General features: G+C 36.8%; 1 protein-coding gene across 1 annotated transcript in view; it reads right to left on the bottom strand.

Moving 5' to 3' along the window:
- UGGT2 (UDP-glucose glycoprotein glucosyltransferase 2) overlaps nucleotides 1-23,745 on the bottom strand; it is a 146,307-nt gene that overhangs the window by 50,378 nt on the left and 72,184 nt on the right. The window contains exons 17-23 of the mRNA XM_018056434.1: nucleotides 21,446-21,610; nucleotides 20,997-21,120; nucleotides 20,802-20,900; nucleotides 15,196-15,290; nucleotides 13,593-13,799; nucleotides 10,585-10,716; nucleotides 4,657-4,781 (exon numbers count right to left, since the gene is read on the bottom strand). Coding sequence (XP_017911923.1) covers nucleotides 4,657-4,781; nucleotides 10,585-10,716; nucleotides 13,593-13,799; nucleotides 15,196-15,290; nucleotides 20,802-20,900; nucleotides 20,997-21,120; nucleotides 21,446-21,610 — 947 coding nt within the window. The remainder of the gene's footprint in view (nucleotides 1-4,656; nucleotides 4,782-10,584; nucleotides 10,717-13,592; nucleotides 13,800-15,195; nucleotides 15,291-20,801; nucleotides 20,901-20,996; nucleotides 21,121-21,445; nucleotides 21,611-23,745) is intronic.

The following is a 23,745-nucleotide window of genomic DNA, read 5'->3' as shown; positions in this document are numbered from 1 at the left end:
ATAACAGAAAATGTTAGCTAAAATTTAAGTAGAAAAAAAAAAAGAAAAACAGAAAAGACAGGCATCTCCATTTTATAAACAAAGAAATTCAGAGTCAGAGGGGTTGAGAACCTTGTCAGTATTGTCAGTATTTCTCTACTGTATCATTTTTTGCTGGATATATAGTTCCTGTACACTTTATATTATTTATATTTGTAAACAATATCTTTCACAGAGCATTGCATTTAATTGCCACTTAATAAACATAAAAGAATTAATCAAAATCATAATCTACTCCTAAACTTCCTTAAAGGTTTAGAAACTTAAGGTTAAATTAGCCACACAATCTCTAATATGTAAAATCATAGGCACAATGGAGGAAATATTTATGGACAACATGTTCCCCATGTTTTTTAAAGTGGGCTGTTATGTACTTAGAGGAGAGGGAGATAAAAAAAAAAAAAAAAAAGAAAATCTTTGAGGCCTCCAACAAACTTTTCCTAGATTTTCTGAATTTTCAGCTATCCAGGTCAATTTTTCTCTTTTTGAAAAGTGCTTTGAACTGAAGAGAGGAAAAGTGAATGTGTTAATCCCTTAGTCATGTCTGACTCTTAGCAACACTATGGACTGTATGGGATTTCCCAGGTAAGACTACTGGAATGGGTTGCCATTCCCTTTTCCAGGGAATCTTCCTGATGCAGAGATTGAACCTGCATCTCCTGAATTGGCAGGTAGGATTCTTACCATTGAGTTACTAGGAAAGCCAGATCATAAGTACTAGGGATAAAGTTAAAAACACACGTGTAAGACTTCATGGGGAAAAAGTCGAAGCTTCACTGAAGAATCTAAAAGGAACACTGTGCTATGCTTAGTTGCTCAGTTGTGTTCGACTCTGCAATCACATGAACTGTAGGCAGCCAGGCTCCTCTGTCCACTGAGATTCTCCAGGCAAGAACACTGGAGTGGGTTGCAAAGCCCTCCTCCAGGGGATCTTCCCAACCCAGGGATCAAACCCAGGTCTCCCACACTGCAGGCGGATTCTTTACCAGCTGAGCCACCAGGGAAGCCCAAAAGGAACTCTAAAGACCCTGAATAAGCGTGTCTGTCTACCCACTTACCTACCTACATATATATGTATGTATGTATGTATATGTGTGTAGTTTCATAATAAATATGTATATATTTAATGGGTAAGATAATGCAATATTACATAAAGATGGCAATTCTTTTTAAACAATAAATTCAAAGAAATTCCCATAAAAATAGCAGGAAGGTTTTCTGTAGAACTTGTTATTCTGGTCCTAATAATATTTATATGAAAATGTAGCCCCAAAAAAAGGTCAAGACAACTTTGAAGAAGTAGCAGGAGTAATTTTCACTATCTGATATTGAAATTTATTATAAAGCTGTGGTAGTTAGAACATGGGACTGCATAAGACAAGACATCAGTGGAACAGTATAAAGATCTAAGAAGAATTAAAGACATACTTCAAAAAAAAAGCAAAACTGTAAAACTTTTAGAAGAAAATAAAAGAGAATACCGTTATGAATTCAGACCAAGGGAAATATTTATACACCCTATACACACACACAAGAGTACACACCCTTTACTTCACATACAGATCACAGATTACAAAGGAAAAACCCAGAGAATATTTTGACTTCTCTGTAAAAAGTTACAATTCAATAGCCAAGCCACAAACTGGAATAGTATATTACTGATAAAGATAAATATACCACACGTTTATAAATCGCTGAAAGAAGAAAACCCAACAGATAACTAAGCAAAAAGCATGAACATATCTTTTACAGAAGAGCAAACAAATTAAAACAATAATGTGAGAAGATATTCAACTTTACTAGAAGACAAGGAAGTAGAATTAAAACAAGATGCACTTCCTTGTCTTCTAGAAAGGAACTGTAAACTAAAACAAGATGCATTCAAGAGGGAGGGGACATATGTATACCTATGGCTGATTCACGTTGATATATGGCAGAAACTAATACAATATCTAAAGCAATTATCACTCAATTAAAAATAAATTTTAAAAAACAAGATGTAATTTCATATCCATAAGATAGGAAATGAACAGGTTGGGTAACACCATGTATTGGTAAGGACTTCAGGAAACAAAAATAATCCATTTCTGGTGGGAGTGTTAACTGTTCCAACTCCTTTGAAGGACAGAATTTAGCAATATCTGATAAAGCTGAAGGTATGTCTATCCTAAACCCAGTAACAACACTCCTTTAGTCTAGAGAAACTCATACATTGCACAAGGAGTCATGTAAACTAAGTTCATGATAGCACTTGCATAATAGTATTTTTGGGGCTTCAAAATCACTGCAGATGGTGATTTCAGCCATGAAATTAAAAGACGCTTACTCCTTGGAAGAAATGTTATGACCAACCTAAACAGCATATTGAAAAGCAGATATATTACTTTGCCAGCAAAGATCTGTCTAGTTAAGGCTATGGTTTTTCCAGTGGTCATGTATGGAAGTGAGAGTTGGACTATAAAGAAAGCTGAGTGCCGAAGAATTGATGCTTTTGAACTGTGGTGTTGGAGAAGACTCTTGAGAGTCCCTTGGACTGAAAGGAGATCCAACCAGTCCATCCTAAAGGAGATCAGTCCTGGGTGTTCATTGGAAGGACTGATGTTGAAGCTGAAACTCCAATACTTTGGCCACCTCATGCGAAGAGTTGACTCATTGGAAAAGACTCTGATGCTGGGAGGGATTGGGGGCAGGAGGAGAAGGGGATGACAGAAGATGAGATGGCTAGATGGCATCACTGACTCGATGGACGTGAGTCTGAGTGAACTCCGGGAGTTGGTGATGGACAGGGAGGCCTGGCGTGCTGTGATTCATGGGGTCACAAGGAGTCAGACACGACTGAGCGACTGAAGTGAAGTGAACTGAACTGAACGGGACCAGATGCCATTATCTTAGTTTTTTAATATTTAGTTTTAAGCCAGCTCTTTCACTCTCCTCCTTCACTCTCATCAAGAGGCTCTTTAGTTCCCCTTCGCTTTCTGCCATTAAAGTGGTATCATCCTCATATCTGAGGCTGTTGATGTTCCTTTTATCTTGATTCCATACAGGGTTCCTTGTTCCCATCTTGTAACTCACCCAGCTGGGCATTCCTCATGATTTGCTCAGCATATAGGTTAAGCAAACAGGATGACAGCAGACAGCCCTGTTGTACTCCTTTCTCAATCTTGAACCAATCAGTTCTTCCATACAGTGTTCCGTTGCTTCTTGACCCACAGTTTTCTTAGGAGACAGGTAAGATGGTCTGGTATTTCTATCTCTTTAAGAGCTTTCCACAGTTTGTTATGATCCACACAGTCAAAGGCTTTAGCATAGTTGATGAAACGGAGTAGATGTTTTTCTGGGAATTTTCCTTGCTTTCTCTGTGACCCAGTGAATGCTGGCAATTTGATCTCTGGTTCCTTCCTTTTCTAAAGCCAGCTTGGACATCTGAAAGTTTTTGGTTTGCATAATGCTGAAGCCTCACATTCAAGATTTTGAACATGAACCTACTAGTGTAGGAGATGAGTGCAACTGTCTGATGGTTAGCACATTCTTTGTGCTACACACATAAATCAGATAGCTTCTTTTTTAAAAAAAACAAACAAACTAATTTTGAAATAATTAGACTCACAGGCTAGTATATAGAGGCTCTTCAACCCTCCATCTGGCTTCCTTCAAAGGAGACATTCCACATACCAAACCAGAAAATCACCATTGAAACAATACTGTTTACTGGACTACAGATCATGTTCAGTTTTCACATGGACTCGTGTGTGTGTGTGGTGTGTGTGTGTGTGTGTGTGTGTGTGTGGTTTTATGCAGTCTCATGTTCAGTTTTCACATGGACTCGTGTGTGTGTGTGTGTGTGTGTGTGTGTGTGGTTTTATGCAGTCTCATTGCCTGTTTAGGTTTGTATAAGCACCACCACTGCTCCATCATCACCGGGGAGTTCCCTGAGATGGCTGGATGGCATCACTGACTCGATGGACATGAATTTGGGTAAACTCCGGGAGTTGGTGATGGATATGGAGGCCTGGCGTGCTGCGATTCATAGAGTCACAAAGAATTGGACTCGACTGAGCAACTGAACTGAATGAACTAAAGGCAAGTTAATTGTACTTCAGTCATGAAGTATATAAGTGAATTGCAATATATTCACAAAATACTAGAAAGAAATTGAAGTGAATAAGTTCAGTCTATATATGGAAATGGGAAAATGGATAAAGTTCTTACTGAGGCAGATTGCAAAAGGAGCCTATGTATAATAGTATATCTCTAAAAAAGTCAAGGCTTTAACACAGTAAACATTAATAATAGATAATTACATATGAAGCAAAAGTATAAAGGCAAATAGAGGAATAATGCATACAACGTTTGAGAAAATGGCTACCTCTTGGGGAGGGAGGAGAATGGGATTGATGGAAAGAAAACAAAAGAGATAGATCCAAGGCAAATAAAATATTAACATCTACAGTTTGGTAGTGGTGAGCAATTGGTATTTTCTACTATTTCTTTATATTCTCTACATGTCTTTTATTGTATCTTTGGTTGGTACCTGAAACACTTTCTAATTTTAAAAAGAAATCAGAGGCAAAATACCAAACTCCAAAATGAAATGCTCTTATGATTTTAAATACTTACTTCTTTGAGTTGATTTCTGTATTTTCAACAATGTCTTCAATGTTCTGTACTAACTTAGTAAATGTTATCTTTTCCAACAAGTAAAAATCTTCTGCATAGAAGTCTTCACCTAAAGGGCCTAAAAACTTAAAAATAAAAACAATTATATTATCGTGTGTCTTCTATAAGATCCCAACCTGTGACAGGTATTTTCTTATAAATAGATATTTCTTTAAGCAAAAACTGATTAAACAGACAGTGGTTATTTATCCTGCCATTTACTAAATCTACTGGGAAACATGAGAAAAGTATTTCCTCACTTTGAGATTACAAGTTAACATTCGTATAAATACCAAAATCAACATGGCAAAAAAAAAAAAATCAGAAAATTATTTCTATTTGAAGGTTTTACTCTGAAACATAATGCTTTCAAAGACCTAAGACTTTTCATTTTAAAGTAAATTATTCAAATAATTATCTATATTCCATAAATCTTTTACTTTCAATATTTACTATTTAATCTCTTAATTGTAGTCCATACTATACATATATCAACATATAAATAAGGCATAAAAGATCAAAACCAAGAGACAAATCACATAATTTCTTAATAATACCAACCATTCTTCATCTAACTGATGTATAAACTGCTGGAGCACAGCAAGATCATGTAGGTTAGTTTTAAATCAGTAACTGCAGAAGTGGGAAGCTGTAAACCTGCCAGACGCCTAATTTCTCAGGATGTCTATCCCATCACAACCACTCCAACTGTGCTACCATTATCATTCTGGGGGGAAGCTAATATGTGCATCATCATAACAGTATGACCATAATAAGCCTTGATATAGAAGGTGAGCCCTGGCATAGTCTTATGAACAATTAGACTTAAAGACAATTAGAAAACATGTCAACCAGAATTTTTTTTTTCCGTTGGCAAAAGACCAGAATAAAACAGCCGCAAGTGGATTTTCTTACTACCCCTTCATATGCTTCTGCAATTAATATTTTATAAAAATTAATAAAGTATAGTTCTTCAATCTTTTCTCATTTGCTCATAACAAAGGTGAAATTAGCTGGAATACTGGCATCCAGCTAAACAAATACCATGTTTCACTTTAAACATAAAACCTGGTCTCTTAAATGTACAACAAATAGGCACTATAATACTAAAAGTACACATATCAATACTCCATTTCCTTAAGATGACTGTCAATTTTAACTTTCCAAGCACTTTCAATGTTATATTTTTTGGACTATGGGTGGGATAGCCCTGGAAAATAGCTGAATTTTATCTATACCACTTCTAGTGACCAAGTAGTTTTTTGTTAATAACTCAAAAAAAGGAAATAAAATCTAAAATTATTTTCCTCAGGGATTAACAAGATTGGGAATCTGTACTGATTAAATTTACCAGAAAATTGGCACTATTTTACCTATGTAAGTTCAAATTGCTAGCAGAAACTATGTTTTTTTCTGTGCTTTAGTTCTTCTACTTAAAGTTGAATGTAATGTTTGTGGAATAAAATGTTAGTGTAAAATCACATAAGGGCCAAACTGAGAAATGGAACATTAGATTTAAAATCACGTAATAGTACAATAAAACCTATCTGGAGCTTAAATCTTCTTTACAACATTTTGGAAATGTGACTTTTCAGTTAAACAGAATAACTGCTCTAACAGAAAAGTACTACCTCCTTTGACAGATCATTAACATTTTAGAAAACTCTGTTAAAATGTTCATGCACGTACCGAGTAAAAATCTCTCTCTACGTGTTGAAGTTTCATCCATTGGCCCTGACTCTGTACTGACTCTCAATGAACATAAAATCTGTGAAAAGTGAAAGTGAAGTCACTCGGTCGTGTCTGACTCTTTGCGACCCCATGGACTGTAGCCTACCAGGCTTCTCTGTCCATGGGATTTTCCAGGCAAGAATACTGGAGTGGGTTGCCATTGCCTTCTCCCAGAGATCTTCCCAACCCAGGGATGGAACCCGGGTCTCCCACATTGCAGGCAGAAGCTTTACCCTCCAAGCCACCAAAATTTGTAAAAGTACCCAGTATTTCTCATGATAGCCTTCAGAGATTTAGAGAAAAGAAAAGTTAATATTTACTGAAAATTTACTCTATGTCTAGGGCCATTCTATGTGCTTTTGGTATAAAAGCATTATTTAATCTGACAACTTTGTAAAACATACTATTACTTTTTCTATCATCCAAATGAACAAATTTTATGACAAAGGTCATATAATTAATGGTATAACTGGAATCTGAATCCAAACTGTCCTGCTAAACAAAAAGGCCTTGCTTGTTTCCCTACTCTCTGCTGTGCCATGTCTTTCAGTAATTCGTAAGTATATGGCATAATCGTCGTTCAGTCACTCAGTCATGTCTGACTCTGCAACCTCATGGGCTACAGCATGCCAGGCATCCCTGTCCTTCACCATCTCCCAGAATTTGCTCAACTCATGTCCACTGAGTTGGTGATGCCATCCAACCATCTCGTTCTCTGCTGTCACCTTATCCTCCTGCTTCAGTCTTTCCTAGCATCAGGGTCTTTTCTAATAAGTCAGTTCTTTGCATCAGGTGGCCAGAGTATTGGAGCTTCAGCATCAGTCCTTCCAATGAATATTCAGGACTGATTTCCTTTAGGACTAACTAGTTTGATCTCCTTTCAGTCCCAGGACTCTCAAGAATCTCCAACATCACAGTTCAGAAACATCAATTCTTCAGTGTTCAGCTTCTTTATGGTCCAACTCTCACATCCACAGGTGACTACTGGAAAAATCACAGCTTTGACTATAAGGACCTTTGTCGGCAAATTTATTTATTATGTAGTGTAATAAGAATAAATATAATTATATTGGGTTAGCTACAAAGTTCATTCAGATTTTTCTATAAGATGTTATGGAGAAACCTAAACAAACTTTTTGGCCAAACCAACAGCAACAATATTATTTAGGGTTTTATTTAATATTAAAATAGATTTTAAATTCTTTAGCATGTCAGTAAGAAAGTATGAGATCATCAATACTCCCTAGTTTTGATCATTTATAAACAATTTTAACTTTGAATATGTTTCAATTTTAATGTAAACATTTGGACAGGTTCAAAATGAAGACTGATTCTAAAATGTCAGAATTATTTTGAACATTAAATTATCTGGTTCAGAATTATAGCTACCTGCTACAATTGCTATGATTATTGTGTTTTATAAAAGCATTACTTTTGAGACACAGTAATAAGCTAAGTATTACATTATAGTTCAGAAACCACAGTACTTATTTTCAGATATATCACACTTTTCTATTCAAACCACAATCCTACAAAGATAATCAAAATTATAATTTTTCATTACTCAACATAAAAAGTCAACATATTTGATTTCCTAACTATCTGCAGTTCTGACCTCTCCCCTGAATTTAACTCATATCCAGTTGCTGACTCAACCAGTCTACTCACAGGTCCAGGACGGAACACTGAGCGCTTACTATATGCAGAACTAAATTCTCCATCTGATCTTCCTTTTCTTTTGAACAAGCCTACTCCTCCTGCAAGTCTTCTTTACCTTAAAACAATGCAACTTCATTCTGCTGGTCATGCAGTTCTCTCACATCCCACAGCAAATCTGTAAGCAATTCCTGTTCACCTTTCCTTCAAAATACATCTCACGTCTACTTCTATTTCCACTAGAGCCATTCTGGTCCAGGCCACCATCAGCTCTCACTTGGTCTACTGTAATAGCTCCTAACTGGCTTCCCAACCTCTACAGTCCATCTTCAATGTAATAGCCACTGCTAACTGCTAAGTCGCTTCAGTCGTGTCCGACTCTGTGTGACCTCACAGACAGCAGCCCACCAGGCTCCCCCATCCATGGGATTCTCTAGGCAAGAATACTGGAGTGGGTTGCCATTTCCTTCTCCACTAGTGATCCAAGTAAAATGTAAGTCAGTTTATGTCAATCCCGTCTCCAGAACAATGAGCTTCTCAGCTCATTCAGTGTAAAACCACACCTGATCTGGCCCCCAGCTACTTCTCTCCTGTTCTCCTCATATCTGCTATTCTTAGAACACACAGACATGAGCTCATCTTAGGACTTTGTACTCCTTGTTCCTTCTACCTAGAACATTCTTCCAGATTTGAAAACAGTTTGCTGTCTCATCTCTTTTGGTTCTCTATCCAAATAACCCTGTATAAATAAGGAGACTATTTGTTTTTGTTCCCTGCACATCACAATGTAAACTCCACAAAAACATGTTTTTTCACTACTATACTCTTGGATTCCAGAAGAATGTTTGGTTCGTGGCAAGATTACAGCTAAATCCTTCTGTCAATTTCAAGGAAAATGAGAAGAAAAGAGTTCTAAAAGAAATAAGCTGCACATAACTATAATATTTATCACTAATATTGATTACAATATTATCATGGTTGAATTATATTAAGCCATGACAAAGAAAACATAGAGTAGCTTTTCCATTATGTGTAACAAAAAGGCAAATTAATAGATACAGCAGGCTGTAACTTTTTCCTTTTTATCCCTTAAAATGCCTGACAAAGTCAAAGGTAGACTTATACTTTAAAACTGTTCTAAAAAGTTTTATTTCTTCCCAAAGCAATTGCTAAAGAAAAAAAAAGCAACAGCATTTTTGGGCTTTCAAATAGCTCACTATCAAAATTCACTAACACTTTACAGTACTGCAATCATAAATGCCAACTGTTGTCACCAATCTTACAGTAGCACTGTACACAGATGCACCTGAGTCTCACTACCGTTAGGATCTAACACAATTAGCACAAGAACTGTTGCACTGAAGAAGAAATACTTAATTTGTGGATGATATGAGTCCCTCATTATTCTCCAATTTCTATTATTTACAGATTCAAATAAGAAAGAATAAATAAGCATAATTTTAAGTGAATGATGATATTGGAATGGAGCACAGAGGAAACAGAACTCATAAAAATGTAGAAAAGTGAGCTTTGATGATGACTTAGGGATATACAATTTGATGGTTCAAGCAGAGGTATGTCAAACACACTGCATTAGCTGATTTCTAAAAATACTTAAGCACCAGATTCAATTTTAAAAACTTAAATCACACCTGAGAAAGAAAACTAGACTATCATACTAAAAATATTAATAAGTAGCTATTGTCCACTAATTTTGTATGTATCTATTACAACTCCCTAATCAACTGGAAAAATATTTTTCGTATATTAAGAGAAAAAAGTGTGATTATAATTATGTATTCAAAAAACAGACACGGCTATGCAGAGTAGAAAAGGAGTTGAAGGTGCAACCTTGAGGGTGGGATGGTATGGGAGACAGGAGGAAGATCCAAGAGGGAGAGGATGTATGTATACCTATGGCTGATTCATACTGATGCGTGGCAGAAACTAATACAATATTGCAAAGCAATTATCCTCCAACTAAAAATAAATAAATTTTTTAAAAAGAAAAAATCTTTATTAAGACGGTGGGAGTAAGAGTGACTTTCCCCATAGTTTTTAAAAATTATATTAATACATATAACTTTATACCACAAAACTTACAAAGATATTATTATTTAATATAATCAATTGTAGAAAAAAGCTACAAAAAGAAAAAAGATGTTAAAATGTACTTTATACACACATTTACAACAGTGATTCTCAATTACAACGTTGTAATATATACTAAACTGCTTGTTCTAATACTTACGTTATAAAAGCTATCCCCAAAGAACATCCTCAGCCACATCCAATGTTATCACGGATGGGGTAGCGGTGAAGACACAGGGAGCATGCCATGAACTAGATTATCTCAGAGGCAAGTTTATTTATGCTGAGACCTGTCTGGCATGAGCACCATCCTCTGTGTGTACTGCATCAGGTGTGTTGTAACAGAAAATGTTTGAGACCTTTGTATCACAGTGTCACTGAAAAAAGTAAGCAATCGCTTTTTCTACTTACCCTCCCATTGCTGATAACACCTTTTTCTCCAGGACTCAATTTAAGTACATCTCGGCAGAACAACTGGTGAGTTCGAAAAATATTCACTCCAATGGTATTATATTTTTTCTCAAAGGCATTCTTATCCATCCCCTAAGGCATAAGTTAAGAATGATAAAACCAACAAGAGAACAGTAAATACAGAAAATATTTTTTTTAACATAGCTTACTTTAATAAGTCATTATAAAACATAAAATTACATTAACTTTTGATTTTTAAAAGTACCATCTTGTTCTGAAATCACATTTTAAAAAAGAATCCTTCTCAGCAAGGCAATTACAATATTTGTAAATCCTGTTATAAGCAGATAGCTTGCTATTCATTTGTTGAGAATGTAAGGCGGATTACTGATTAATAAAATGCTAGGGAACATCATTTTAAAAAATTTAACATTAAAAAATAAAATACAACGTTAATTAAATTCTGAACTCAGTACTTCCATTTTGGTGTACTCAACTAAAAAATACTGGTTAGAATAAAAATACTCTGTCTCATTCCAATCCCACAAAACCAGTTTAGTAATAGTGCATTTAAACTTTGAAATACAAAAGTAATATTATCCATCTCAGTGTGTATCAAACATTAAGTGAAAGTCACTCAGTCATGTCCGACTCTTGCAATCCCATGGAGTTTATGGAATCCCATACAGTTTATGGAATTCTCCAGACCAGGATGCTGAAGTGGCTAGCCTTTCCCTTCTCCAAGGGATCTTCCCAACCCAGGGATCGAACCCAGGTCTCCCTCATTGCAGGTCGATTCTTTCAAACATTAATATGCATACAAATAACTTGGGTGTCTTATTAAAATATACATTCTACTGGAGTAGATCCAGGGTGGGCCTTGCCTTCTGCATCTTTATCATGTTCCTGGAACACCTACAATATCAGAAAAGGTTCCCTGCCTGCCCAAGGCACAGCCACAGGTAGGTACTGAGCTCTAGAAATCTGGCTAGTATGACTGAGAAATTTACTGTAATTTTATTTAAATTTAAAACAGCCACATGAAGTTGGTGGCTACAGTATCAGACAGTGAAGCCCTAGAACTTCACTTTTAGAATCTCTCAGTCAACTCCTCTCTGACCACAAGCTGCTGACCCTCCAGCTCATTCACTCTAGTGTCCACCAGAACAACCATTAGTCAACACTTCAGTCCCTTGATCCAACCACTTATTGTCTATCATGCTTTCCATATCATAGTTTTCCTCCTAACCAAGCTCTACCTCAGAGCCCTTTACCATAGCGAAAACAGTGCATGCTCAGTTCCCTTGAATGCCTCCTCTCAGTTATAATTACCTGGCAAAACTTCAACTCTGGTTAAACACAAATCTGTTTACTCTGTGACAGGATCTAAACAATGTTAGGATGGTTGGAGAATCACGTGCGGCCAACACTGATCTCACTTTCAGTTACGGTCACTAATCTCAAGACAACCCTCAGAAATTTTCCTATACCACTGTTGATTCACTTTCTCACTCACAGAACAATAGGAAAATACTTGACATTCTCTGCTCTTTCCTCCAGCCTCTAAGAACACCTTAGTTCAGCTCAGTTCAGTTGCTCAGTCGTATCCGACTCTTTGCGACCCCATGAACCGCAGCATGCCAGGCTTCCCTGTCCATCACCAACTCCCAGAGCCTACCCAAACTCATGTCCATCGAGTCGATGATGCCATCCAGCCATCTCATCCTCTGTCGTCCCCTTGTCCTCCTGCCCCCAATCCCTCCCAGCATCAGGGTCTTTTCCAATGAGTCCCTACTCCCATCCTAATACTTAGCTAATGATCTGACCTCTTTTTGAAAATGGAATCAATCGGAAGAGAAGTACTCATCTTGCTACCACCAAATAAATCTACCCTGTTCTTAAACCAATACTTACAACTTGTGCATTGGGTCCCAGCACCTCTTTTCCACTCAAGAAACATCCTCCCACTTTGCTCCCTTGTCTCTGTATCATCCTTTCTCATATTTGGATGGACTGTTTTCATTAGCATACCAAAAAAGTGAAATCCTTCCCTGACCTCAAGTCCTATTCTAGCTACACAAGTCCTATTTTAGCTACACAGTAGTTCTCTGTTTCCGCATAGGAAAATTCCTTTAGAAAGCTATGAATACTTGCTGTCTCTTTTCTGATTTCTCTTTCTCTCTTGGCTCCAGTTCACCTTTATACCTACTACTTCATTGAAACTATTATCAGTCACCAACGAACACCTTAACAAATAAAATGGTCCCTTATGAAGCCTAATTTCAAGACATTTGGCATAGCTGACCATGTCCTCCTATAAATACTTTCTTCAGACCCACTGTATTCTTGAATCTGGTACATTCTTCTTAAAGACTTTCCATGGCTTGATTTCTCATTTCATTGAGAGCTTTGCCCAAACAACAGCTCTTTAGAGATGCCTTCCCTTGACCACTCCAGCTAAAAGAACATCCCTCAAACTGTACATTTTCCTATAATTTTTTTTCTAGCACTACTTGCCTTTTCTTTCCTAATACAATTTAAGTCCATACGAACAGGGAGAAAATTCTCTCTGCCTTGTTCACAAGTATTATCCTCATTGTCTGGGACTCAATCAATAAATTTTTTGAATGGATTAATGAGTCTTTCTTCCAGAGCATCAGCTTTTACCTTAAAGTTTTTCCCTGTACTGGATCCCTTCAGTGAAATAACTGAAGATTATTCACATATTCCTTTAACTCTCAATTCTTCACATAAATAAATACATATCCAAACTAGAAAGCCATTAACTTTAAGATCATTGAGTAGTAGCTGAAATATCTGAAATTTTATATGTTCAGTGCTTCTATGCAAAGCCATATCATTCAATGAGGACCTTTCCCACTGTAAACTTATGATCCCCATTTGATTATACTTATTGATTTTTTGGCAACATATCTCCAAGCACACTGTAATATTTTTGAAATATGCAACAGATATATATCTATTATTTCAAACAAATAGCTACTAACCTCAGTAAGCAACGTTTTAATTTTATTTCCAGAGTAAATAGCTGCAGCAGTTTTTTCTTCTGCCAGTTTCCTGAGAAAGTTTCTCAAAAAGCTGTTTTTCAGTGTAAGAAAAGCTGCCAGAATTCCTCTAGAAATAGTTGTGTTTTCTTCATCTATTTTTGATGTAGGATTATAAATAACCCCCAACCGACTATGACCACTTGTTTTCTGCAAAACAAATTTAAAGGTGATAAAGATCAGTATTTTACATATCCTTTTACAATGGAATTTTGTAAATCTCATAAAATTTTTAAAGACTAAAATCATACAAAGTACACTTGACCCTTAGACAATGCAGGGGTCAGACACACTGACTCCCTGAGCAATCGAAAATCTACTTCTAGTTGGCCTTCCGTATTCAAAGTTCCACATATGTAGAGTCAGCCAACCACAGATGACATAATACTGCAGTATTTACTACTGAAAAAAAATTGTGCATAAGTGGATCATGCTGTTCAAACCCTGCTGCTGAAAAAGCAAAAGTATATTCTTTGACTACAGTATAATTAAGTTAGAAATCAATCACCAAAAGAAAACTAGAACATCAGTGAGATTTATGAGATTTGGTTTATAGCCCAGCATCTACAAATGTCTTTTAAATGTTACATTTGTGCTTTGCAAGAACATATACTATGCAATGTGCATTCTTCTATCAACATTCATTAGGTAAAATTCGGGGATTTTATTATTCAAATCATCTGTACATCCCTACTGATTTTCTGTTTACTTGTTTTACTTATTACTGAGATAGATATATAAAAAACTAGTAGAATTGGAGGCTGGCAGATCAAGATCAGTGTGCCAGCATGGTCAGGTGCTGGTGAGGACCTTGTTCTGGGTTGCATTTTCTAATTTCTCCTTGGATCCTTACATGACAGAAAGTGAGTAGACTAGCCCTAGGACCTCTTCTTGTAAGAGCACTAATCCCATTTATGAGGACTCCACCCTTATGACCTAACTACCTCCTAAAGGTCCAATCTCCAAATTTCAGCACATTGAGGATTAGATTTGAACATAAAAATTTTGAAAGAAAAGAAAAAAGTGTTAGTCCCGCAGTAGTGTGTGACTCTGTGCGATCCCATGGACTGCAGCCTGCCAGGCTCCTTTGCCGATGGAATCCTCTAGGCAAGAATGCTGGAGTGGTTTGCCATTTCCTTCTCCAAGGGATCTTCCCCACCCAGGGATCAAACCTGAGTCTCCTGCATTGCAAGAAGATTCTTTACCATCTGAGCCACCAGGGAAGCCCTATAAATTTTGGCGGGGACACAAATGTTCAGCACATATAGACTACTAGATATGTACATGTATATCTAACAGCAAGGACTAGAAGAGAATATACAAGTCATGAATCACAGAAGACATGTAGGGCTGTCTTTTCTGGGGCAAGGTCACCTATCTTACATGGAGAAAGAATCTGAATTCCTGACTTAGCACCATGTTCTAACCAAGTTAAGGAACTGAAAACATTAACATGAAGGAAAATAAAGACTTAATGAACGTTTTTCATACTGCTTTCTCAAAATTACAGCACATTAATTTTTGTAGAAAGTATCCAAATACTCACCATGTGATTTAATGCATTAAAAAGCAGTTTTCTCCCAGATGGTTTGTCAAAATCAGCAACAATCCAGAAAGTAACTGAAGAAATTACATAATCATCTGAAAGTTTCAAACAGTATAAACTAATTCTTAAAATCAAAGCAAAGACAGGAACATTTCCAGTTCACAAAATATATAAAAATAATAATTTTTAAAATGAATCATTTTGAAAATAAGCAAATACTGGTAAAAATTAAACACATACAGAGTGAAATACACAGAAGATGTTAAGAGTAACTCATTTATAAACTTTGTATAAATTCAGATACCAAAAAGAAAGAATAGTCCCCAAGAAACACATCTATGGGATACTTTTGCCAGTAGAGAAAATTTTATTATGCTTATCAAGGTTCCACTGTTGGCACGCAAAATTGTCTTCCAGCTACATATGTAAAAACAATGATATTTATACCTTACATAATGTAAAACCACACACAATAAATTAGCAGCAGATACTGGAAACAGCAATATTTCATGTATTTCAAAAATTCTGGCTATTGTTAATTTAGTCTGATTTATATCATCTTGTGTGAAAAACATCAATATTTTTTTTTCCAGAAACATCTGAAAATCTGGAAGCCACAAGATGAAACAATTTTTAATTCTGCAGTCACAGTTAAATGGGTTTCATTTCATCCAACCTCAGCATATAAACATCTGAAATAATACTTGTCTGGCTATTATTAAACCTATACAAAAATTAGTCCCTTAGATCATATGACCCACTTAAAATAACTAAAAAGTCTGCTACACCAAAAACTTACACCTGAACAGATGAGAAACTACAGTTATCATCACTCTTGTTGTTCAATCACTAAGTCGTGTCTGACTCTTTTTAACCCCATGGACTGCAGCACACCAGGCTTCCCTGTCCTGCACCATCTCCTGGAGTTTACTCAAATTCATATCCACTGAGTAGGTGATGCTATTGTACCATACCCAGTAATAAATAATTATGCAAAAACTGGCTTTGGTTAATGAAAAAAATATGTAACAAAATGAAGGACAACACTGATTCTCCTTACAATCCTTCAGAAGCAATTTAATAGTAATGCAGTGGTGGCACATTCTTTTCAAAGAAAGGTAAAGAATTCTCATGCCTTCTTAAATGTCAGCACTTTTACAATTACAAATAGTAAACTGAGAAATACTTCAAAGATGCTAAGCAAGTTTCTCCCAATTTTATATTTCTTTCAGTTCAGTTCAGTCGCTCAGTTGTGTCCGACTCTTTGCAACCCCATGACTGCAGCATGCCAGGCCTCCCGGTCCGTCACCAACTCCTGGGTAAACACAAACTCATATCCATCGAGTCAGTGATGCCATCCAGCCATCTCATTCTCTGTTCTCCCCTTCTCCTCCTGCCCTCAATCCCTCCCAGCATCAGGGTCTTTTCAAATGAGTCAACTCTTTGCATGAGGTGGCCAAAGTATTGGAGTTTCACCTTCACCATCAGTCCTTCCAATGAACACCCAGGACTAATCTCCTTCAGGATGGACTGGTTGGATCTCCTTGCAGTCCAAGGGACTCTCAAGAGTCTTCTCCAACACCATAGTTCAAAAGCATCAATTCTTCAGTGCTCAGCTTTCATCACAGTCCAACTCTCACACCCATACATGACCACTGGAAAAACCACAGCCTTGACTAGACGGACCTTTGTTGGCAAAGGAATGTCTCTGCTTTTGAATATGCTATCTAGGTTGGTCATAACTTCCCTTCCAAGGAGTAAGAGTCTTTTAATTTCATGGCTGCAATCACCATCCGCGGTGATTTTGGAGCCCCAAAACATAAAGTCAGCCACTGTTTCCACAGTTTCCCCATCTATTTGCCATGAAGTGATGGGACCAGGTGATGGGATCCCAAGTGATGGGATCTTCGTTTTCTGAATGTTGAGCTTTAAGCCAACTTTTTCACTCTCCTCTTACACTTTCAACAAGGGGCTTTTTAGTTCCTCTTCACTTTCTGCCATAAGAGTGGTATCATCTGCGTATCTGAGGTTATTGATATTTCTCCCGGCAATCTTGATTCCAGCTTGTGTTTCTTCCAGTCCAGCATTTCTCATGATGTACTCTACATATAAGTTAAATAAGCAGGGTGACAATATACAGTCTTGACGTACACCTTTTCCTATTTGGAACTGCCAGGAGCCAGCATGGGAGATCCCACCCATGACAAGGTCATGCGGAGAGTCCTGATGGGCAAGGTGAGTCAGGTCTCAAGGGGTCCTCTGTCTGAGCATCTACCCCCAAACCAAAATCTTTCTGTTTACTGTCTGCTATACTATACTCTTCTGACATTACCACCTTTTCTCTGGAAAGAGTTAATTCAGAGCTCCAGTTAACAGTCTCCTGCATATAAAAAGAATGTCTCAGTTTAAACCCCTTTGATGGCTTTCTAACTTATCTGACCCATCTGCCCGGACTTTACAACTTGTAGATTGTTTACAGCCCCCAACCGTGAGAGGCACGAAGCTTAAAGCATCTTAAAGATATAGAGCCTTTTAGAGCTAAGAATTAGTTTGGTGAAGGGTTCCATTGCTGAGTTAATGTTTGCCGCCAGGCCTCCATATCCTTTATCTTTTAGACACCTGCGAGGATATTAATCAATGTAATCGGGATGCAGAAATAAGAATATAGTAGTTTTGATGTTAACAATACTAAACTTTTGAGTTAATTAATTTTCTCTTTGTTATAAATCACTCTACTCCACTTTCTTGTTATAAATTGTTGTATCCTTGCTACGTAAAAATGTAACTTTATTTAGTGCTTTCTGAGAGTGACACCAGACTTTGGGAAGAACAAGACTATTACCCTTATCAGAAAAGGGCTGTAAAATGTTAATTGGCCTTCTGGCCAAAAGATGATGTAAATCACCTAAGACTTATGTATACAACTAGGTACGCAGAGAGAAAGCCTGGTCTCAATAAGAGTCAGGGCCGTTGACACTACATAATTTTGTATTATCCATTAATCTCTACGTACAACCAAAAAGTATAAAAAGCTTTTCAAACAATAAAGGATAGACCAGTTTCTCTGACCAGCTCCTCGAACTGGTTTCTTGGAAATCTGGCTTCCCCCGTGTCGAGTCTCTCTCTCTCTCTTTCTACCTCTCCCTCCCTCTCCTTTAAAGGCTAAATTCCCATCTGGGGCATAGAGGCTCTCTAAGTCTACTTACTTGCCCTGACTTTAAAGATCCACACGAAAGGGAGCCTAAGGTGGGGTACCCTCCGCTATTCAAGTGGGCGCCAGTGGCCTAATGTAGACAGTACAAGTTCCTTGTCTTGGAACTTTATTAGTTCTCCACGTAAACCAAGTTATTCAGCATCTTTTCTCCACTAAGTTTCCCACTACACTATTCCTTCCTAATCTCTCTTTTATATTTCTAAATAAGTACGTTTTTCCTCACCTACTCCGTCTCCCCTTCAAATTACCCTAGATCCACTGGGGCAAGACCCCGGTCAGTCTGTTGTTCCATGTCCAGTTGTAACTGTTGCTTCCTGACCTGCATACAGATTTCTCAAGAGGCAGGTCATGTGGTCTGGTATTCCCATCTCTTTCAGAATTTTCCACAATTTCTTGTGATCCACACAGGCAAAGGCTTTGGCATAGTCAATAAAGCAGAAATAGATGTTTTTCTAGAACTCTCTTGCCCTTTTGATGATCCAGCAGATGTTGGCAATTTGATCTCTGGTTCCTCTGCCTTTTCTAAAACCAGCTTGAACATTTGGAAGTTCACGGTTCATGTACTGCTGAAGCCCGGCTTGCAGAATTTTGAGCATTGCTTTACTAACATGTGAGATGAGTGCAATTGTGTGGTAGTTTGAGCATTCTTTGCCATTGCCTTTCTTTGGTATTGGAATGAAAACTGACCTTTTCCAGTCCTGTGGCCACTGCTGAGTTTTCCAAATCTGCTGCCATATTGAGTGCAGCACTTTCACAGCATCATCTTTCAGGATTTGAAATAGCTCAACTGGAATTCCATCACCTCCACTAGCTTTGTTCGTAGTGATGCTTTTTAAGGCCCACTTGACTTCCCATTCCAGGATGTCTGTCTCTAGGTGAGTGATCACACCATCATGATTATCTGGGTCATGAAGATCTTTTTTGTACAGCTCTTCCGTGTATTCTTGCTACCTCTTCTTAATATCTTCTGCTTCTGTTAGGTCCAGACCATTTCGGTCCTTTATCAGGCCCATCTTTGCATGAAATGTTCCCTTGGTATCTCTAATTTTCTTGAAGAGATCTCTAGTCTTTCCCACTCTACTGTTTTGCTCTATTTCTTTGCATTGAACGCTGAGGAAGGCTTTCTTATCTCTCCTTCCTATTCTTTGGAACTCTGCATTCAGATGCTTTTATCTTTCTTTTTCTCCTTTGCTTTTTGCTTCTCTTCTTTTCACAGCTATTTGTAAGGCCTCCTCAGATAGCCATTTTGCTTTTTGCATTTCTTTTTCTTGGGGATGGTCTTGATCCCATACAAATAAAGAAATAAGGTGTTTCTTAGTTAATTATTCTTTTAAATTGCAAGAGATTTAATCTAAGGGCATTAATTATAGGCTAACTTACTCTATTCTGACGCCCCAAAGCAAGTTTTGAAATACAGTACAGAACCTGATAAATATATTTCTTCTATTTTTTCATTCCCTGTTTCTCTGTCTACTTTTCCCTTCACTTGACACATTCAGGACCTTAGCCTGACATACAATGGAACTGAATTATATTTTATTATTTGTTGAATTTCTTGTAGACAGACCAGTTTATGAACATAAAATCACAGATCTGTTAGAAAGTAATTCAAAGGTGATCTGGTCCTAATTTGCATTCACCCCATAGCATTCTCAAAAACTAGCTGTCTGGTTAAATCTTTCTCATATATAAAAATTACCCCTTATTTCACAGTAATTTCATCTTTAGATCACTCATTGTCAGAAAGTTGCCACTTTATATAACAACATAAAAATCAGCTTTCTTTTATGTTTCATGCATGGGTTCTCTGTGTTCTCTCCAGAACAATGTAGGTCAAACAAAACAAAGTGAAACTCAAACCAACCAAACTGCATTATCTGAAAAGTTCATAGTATTTCAGAAGTCTGTGGTCATACTACAGTTTTCCTATCTAGGCTAAATCCTTATTTCCAAAGATGTTTCTGTCTTGGTCTCCCTTCCTCTGGATATGACCTCTATCCTAAGCAAAACATTCAGACACTATTTAACCAGGATGCAGAACTATTCTCTCATCTGGGGATTATACTTTTACTCATGCCTTATAAGATTATCAGGTTACTTAATCTTTAAAGTGTTTTACCACCTTCCTACAAAGGAAAATAACTGAATAGCTTGCTTTAAAAAAAAGGCAAAGAAATAAGATTAACCCCTCTGCATATATGATTAGCTAAGATAGGCAGCATCATTTTTCTCAGCAAAATCCTTTTATCCTAACAATTTACAAATTCTCAAATTGAAAACCAGGCCTCTAGTCAAATATCAACATACAAAAATGCGTTATGGAAACATTTAATACAATTATTAACTTTTACCATTTAGGAATAAATTCAGGAAAATGAAACATGCTTATTACCTCCTTCAGTTACATAGTGCATGTTCTCTGCAATTACAGCACTCTTATCTTGTGTATCCAAGAAGGAGAAAGTAGAGAAATCTTCAACATCAGCAGTTACTAAAAATTTTAATATTAAATGTTAAATAATGAACTAATAAAACATTCACAACTCAATAAACATTTGTAGAAAAGTACAGGGAAGGATTATTTTACCTGATGTAGATATCAAATTAAGGTACTGCCATTTATTGTTCAAAATCATAGGATTTATTCGGGGCACAACATTATTTTTACCCATCAGGAAGTCAACTGCATTTATTTGATCATTTAAGGCACCCTAAAATAACAAAATACTATTTAGGTAATATAGGCAATTTATATGCATATGTTTTAATATGATGCAGGAAATACATTTAAAGATTGCTTAATCTAAAATAAGTTAATTTAAGATTCTTATAATACTGGAGTTTCTTTCCAATTAAGCAATTTTTAGATGTAATTATGCACAGATAAATTTAATTACTACTTTAAAAAGCACTACTAAATGATTAGAATGGAAACTCTAATGCAATTAACTTTAGCTATTAAGATAGTTCTAATGTAATACAGAAATAATTTATAAATATCACTCATCATACATTTTCTCATACATGCTTACCTACCATAAAAACTTCCTTTTGTAAATACGCAGTTGTATCCATCATTCTGTGAAGAACAGCCATTTCTAGTTCCTTAAAATTCAGCTCTTCACGGTGAAAGGATTCACCATTATAAAGAGCTTGAGGCAAAGGACCCAAGCCAGTCATCTTATAAAAGTTTGTTCCTGCCTATTCAATTAAAAAAAATACCAGAGAATTAAGCAGAATATGTCTGTCTGAAAAAGAAATACATAAACACAGGGACTGCCACATTTTTGTATGTCATAGAAAAATGTTAGTTTTGCTAATTTTATCTGTTCTTTATAACACTACTTAAAGGAAGGTAATTTATCTACAGAAAACAAGTCAGAAAACTTTTTTTAAAAGGGCCAGACACATATTTTAGGTTTTGAGCCATCTGGTCTCTGACACAACTACTCAATCGTGATGTTACAATGCAAAAGCAGTGACACACAACACATGAACGAATGAACTTGGCAGTCTCCAACAACCTGTGTTTATAAAAACAGGTGGAAAAACAGGTGGTGGAAAGGCTGGATTTGGCTCAGGGGCTGTAGTTTGCTGGCCTTTGATAGAGGGTATGACTTTACTTTAAAAAATACATCTACCTGCATAAGAGGTTAATTTATCTCTATCTTCATTTGTTTAGTAAACATTCATTGAATTCATGTGTTTGGCTAGACTGTGAGTACAAAGCTAAAATATCTGCCTTCAAGGGGCTCACATATATACAAGCAAAACTGAGGCCATATACCAGGTTTTATGGGAGCCCAGAAAAGAAGTGACAAAGTTTGAGTGCGGAGAGAAGGGATCATAGAAACCCTCTTCAGGGAATAAGAGCAAAATCTTAAAGGACAAGTAAAAATTTGCTTGTCCTTTAAAAGTGGAGAAAGACATTCCAAGCAAAAACAGACAGCACTGCAAGGAACAGAAGGGAAAAGAGTATGGTATATTCAGGTAATGGCAAACAGTTTTTTGTGTTTACAGTGGGAGGAGTTATTAATATGTAGGGAGAAGATATTTGGCCAGAGGGGTGGAGGGGCTAGATCATGAAGGTCTTCAGCATCTGGATTTTATCTTGTATGATACAGTATCACTAATAATTAATTCATCACTACTCAACACTATGTATCATTAAATTGTCATGATAGCCAACATATTAATAATTACTCTCTGAAGCTAAGTACTATTGTCATATGCACTTTATAGATGATAAAACATACAGAGAGTCACTTACAATGTCATATAACTACTACATTTTGGAAACAGAATTTGTACTTATAAGTGTGTGACAAATAGTCTGAACTTGTAACCACTGAACTATATTATCTCTGAGCTATATTACATATATATATATATATAACTGTATATATATGCCAGGAGAAGTATCAGTATCCTCAGATATGCAGACACTACACTTATGGCAGAAAGCAAAGAAGAAGTAAAGAGCCTCTTGATGAAAGTGAAAGAAGAGAGTGAAAAAGTTGGCTTAAAGCTCAACAATAAGATCATGGAATCTGGTCCCATCACTTCATGGCTAATCGATGGGGAAAGAGTGACAGATTTTATTTTGGGGGGCTCCAAAATCACTGCATATGGTGACTGCAGCCATGAAATTAAAAGATGCTTGCTCCTTGGAAGAAAAGTTATGACCAATCTAGACAGCATATTAAAAAGCAGAGACATTACTTAGCCAACAAAGGACCATCTAGTCAAGGCTATGGTTTTTCCAGTAGTCATGTATGTGACAGTTGGACTGTGATGAAAGCTGAGCACTGAAGAATTGATGCTTTTGAACTGTGGTGTTGGAGAAGACTCTTGAGAGTCCCTTGGACTACAAGGAGATCCAACAGAGAAATATCAATAACTTCAGATATGCAGATGACACCACCCTTATGGCAGAAAGTGAAGAACTAAAAAGGCTCTTGACGAAAGTGAAAGAGGAGAGTGAAAAAGCTGGCTTAAAAGCTCAACATTCAGAAAACTAAGATCATGGCATCCGGTCCCATCACTTCATGGCAGATAGATGGGGAAACAGTGGAAACAGTGGCTGACTTTATTTTTCTGGGCTCCAAAATCACTGCAGATGGTGACTGCAGCCATGAAATTAAAAGATGCTTACTCTTTGGAAGGAAAGTTATGACCAAGTTAGACAGCATATTAAAAAGCAGAGACTTTGTCAACAAAGGTCCATCTGGTCAAGACTATGGTTTTTCCAGTGGTCATGTATGGATGTGAGAGTTGGACTATAAAGAAAGCTGAGCACTGAAGAATTGATGCTTTTGAACTGTGGTGTTGGAGAA

The sequence above is a fragment of the Capra hircus genome, chromosome 12, assembly GCF_001704415.2.
Source record: "Capra hircus breed San Clemente chromosome 12, ASM170441v1, whole genome shotgun sequence".
Taxonomy (NCBI): Eukaryota; Metazoa; Chordata; class Mammalia; order Artiodactyla; family Bovidae; genus Capra; species Capra hircus.
Note: the sequence above shows the minus strand (reverse complement) of the source record. Positions and strands in the feature narration are given on the sequence as shown.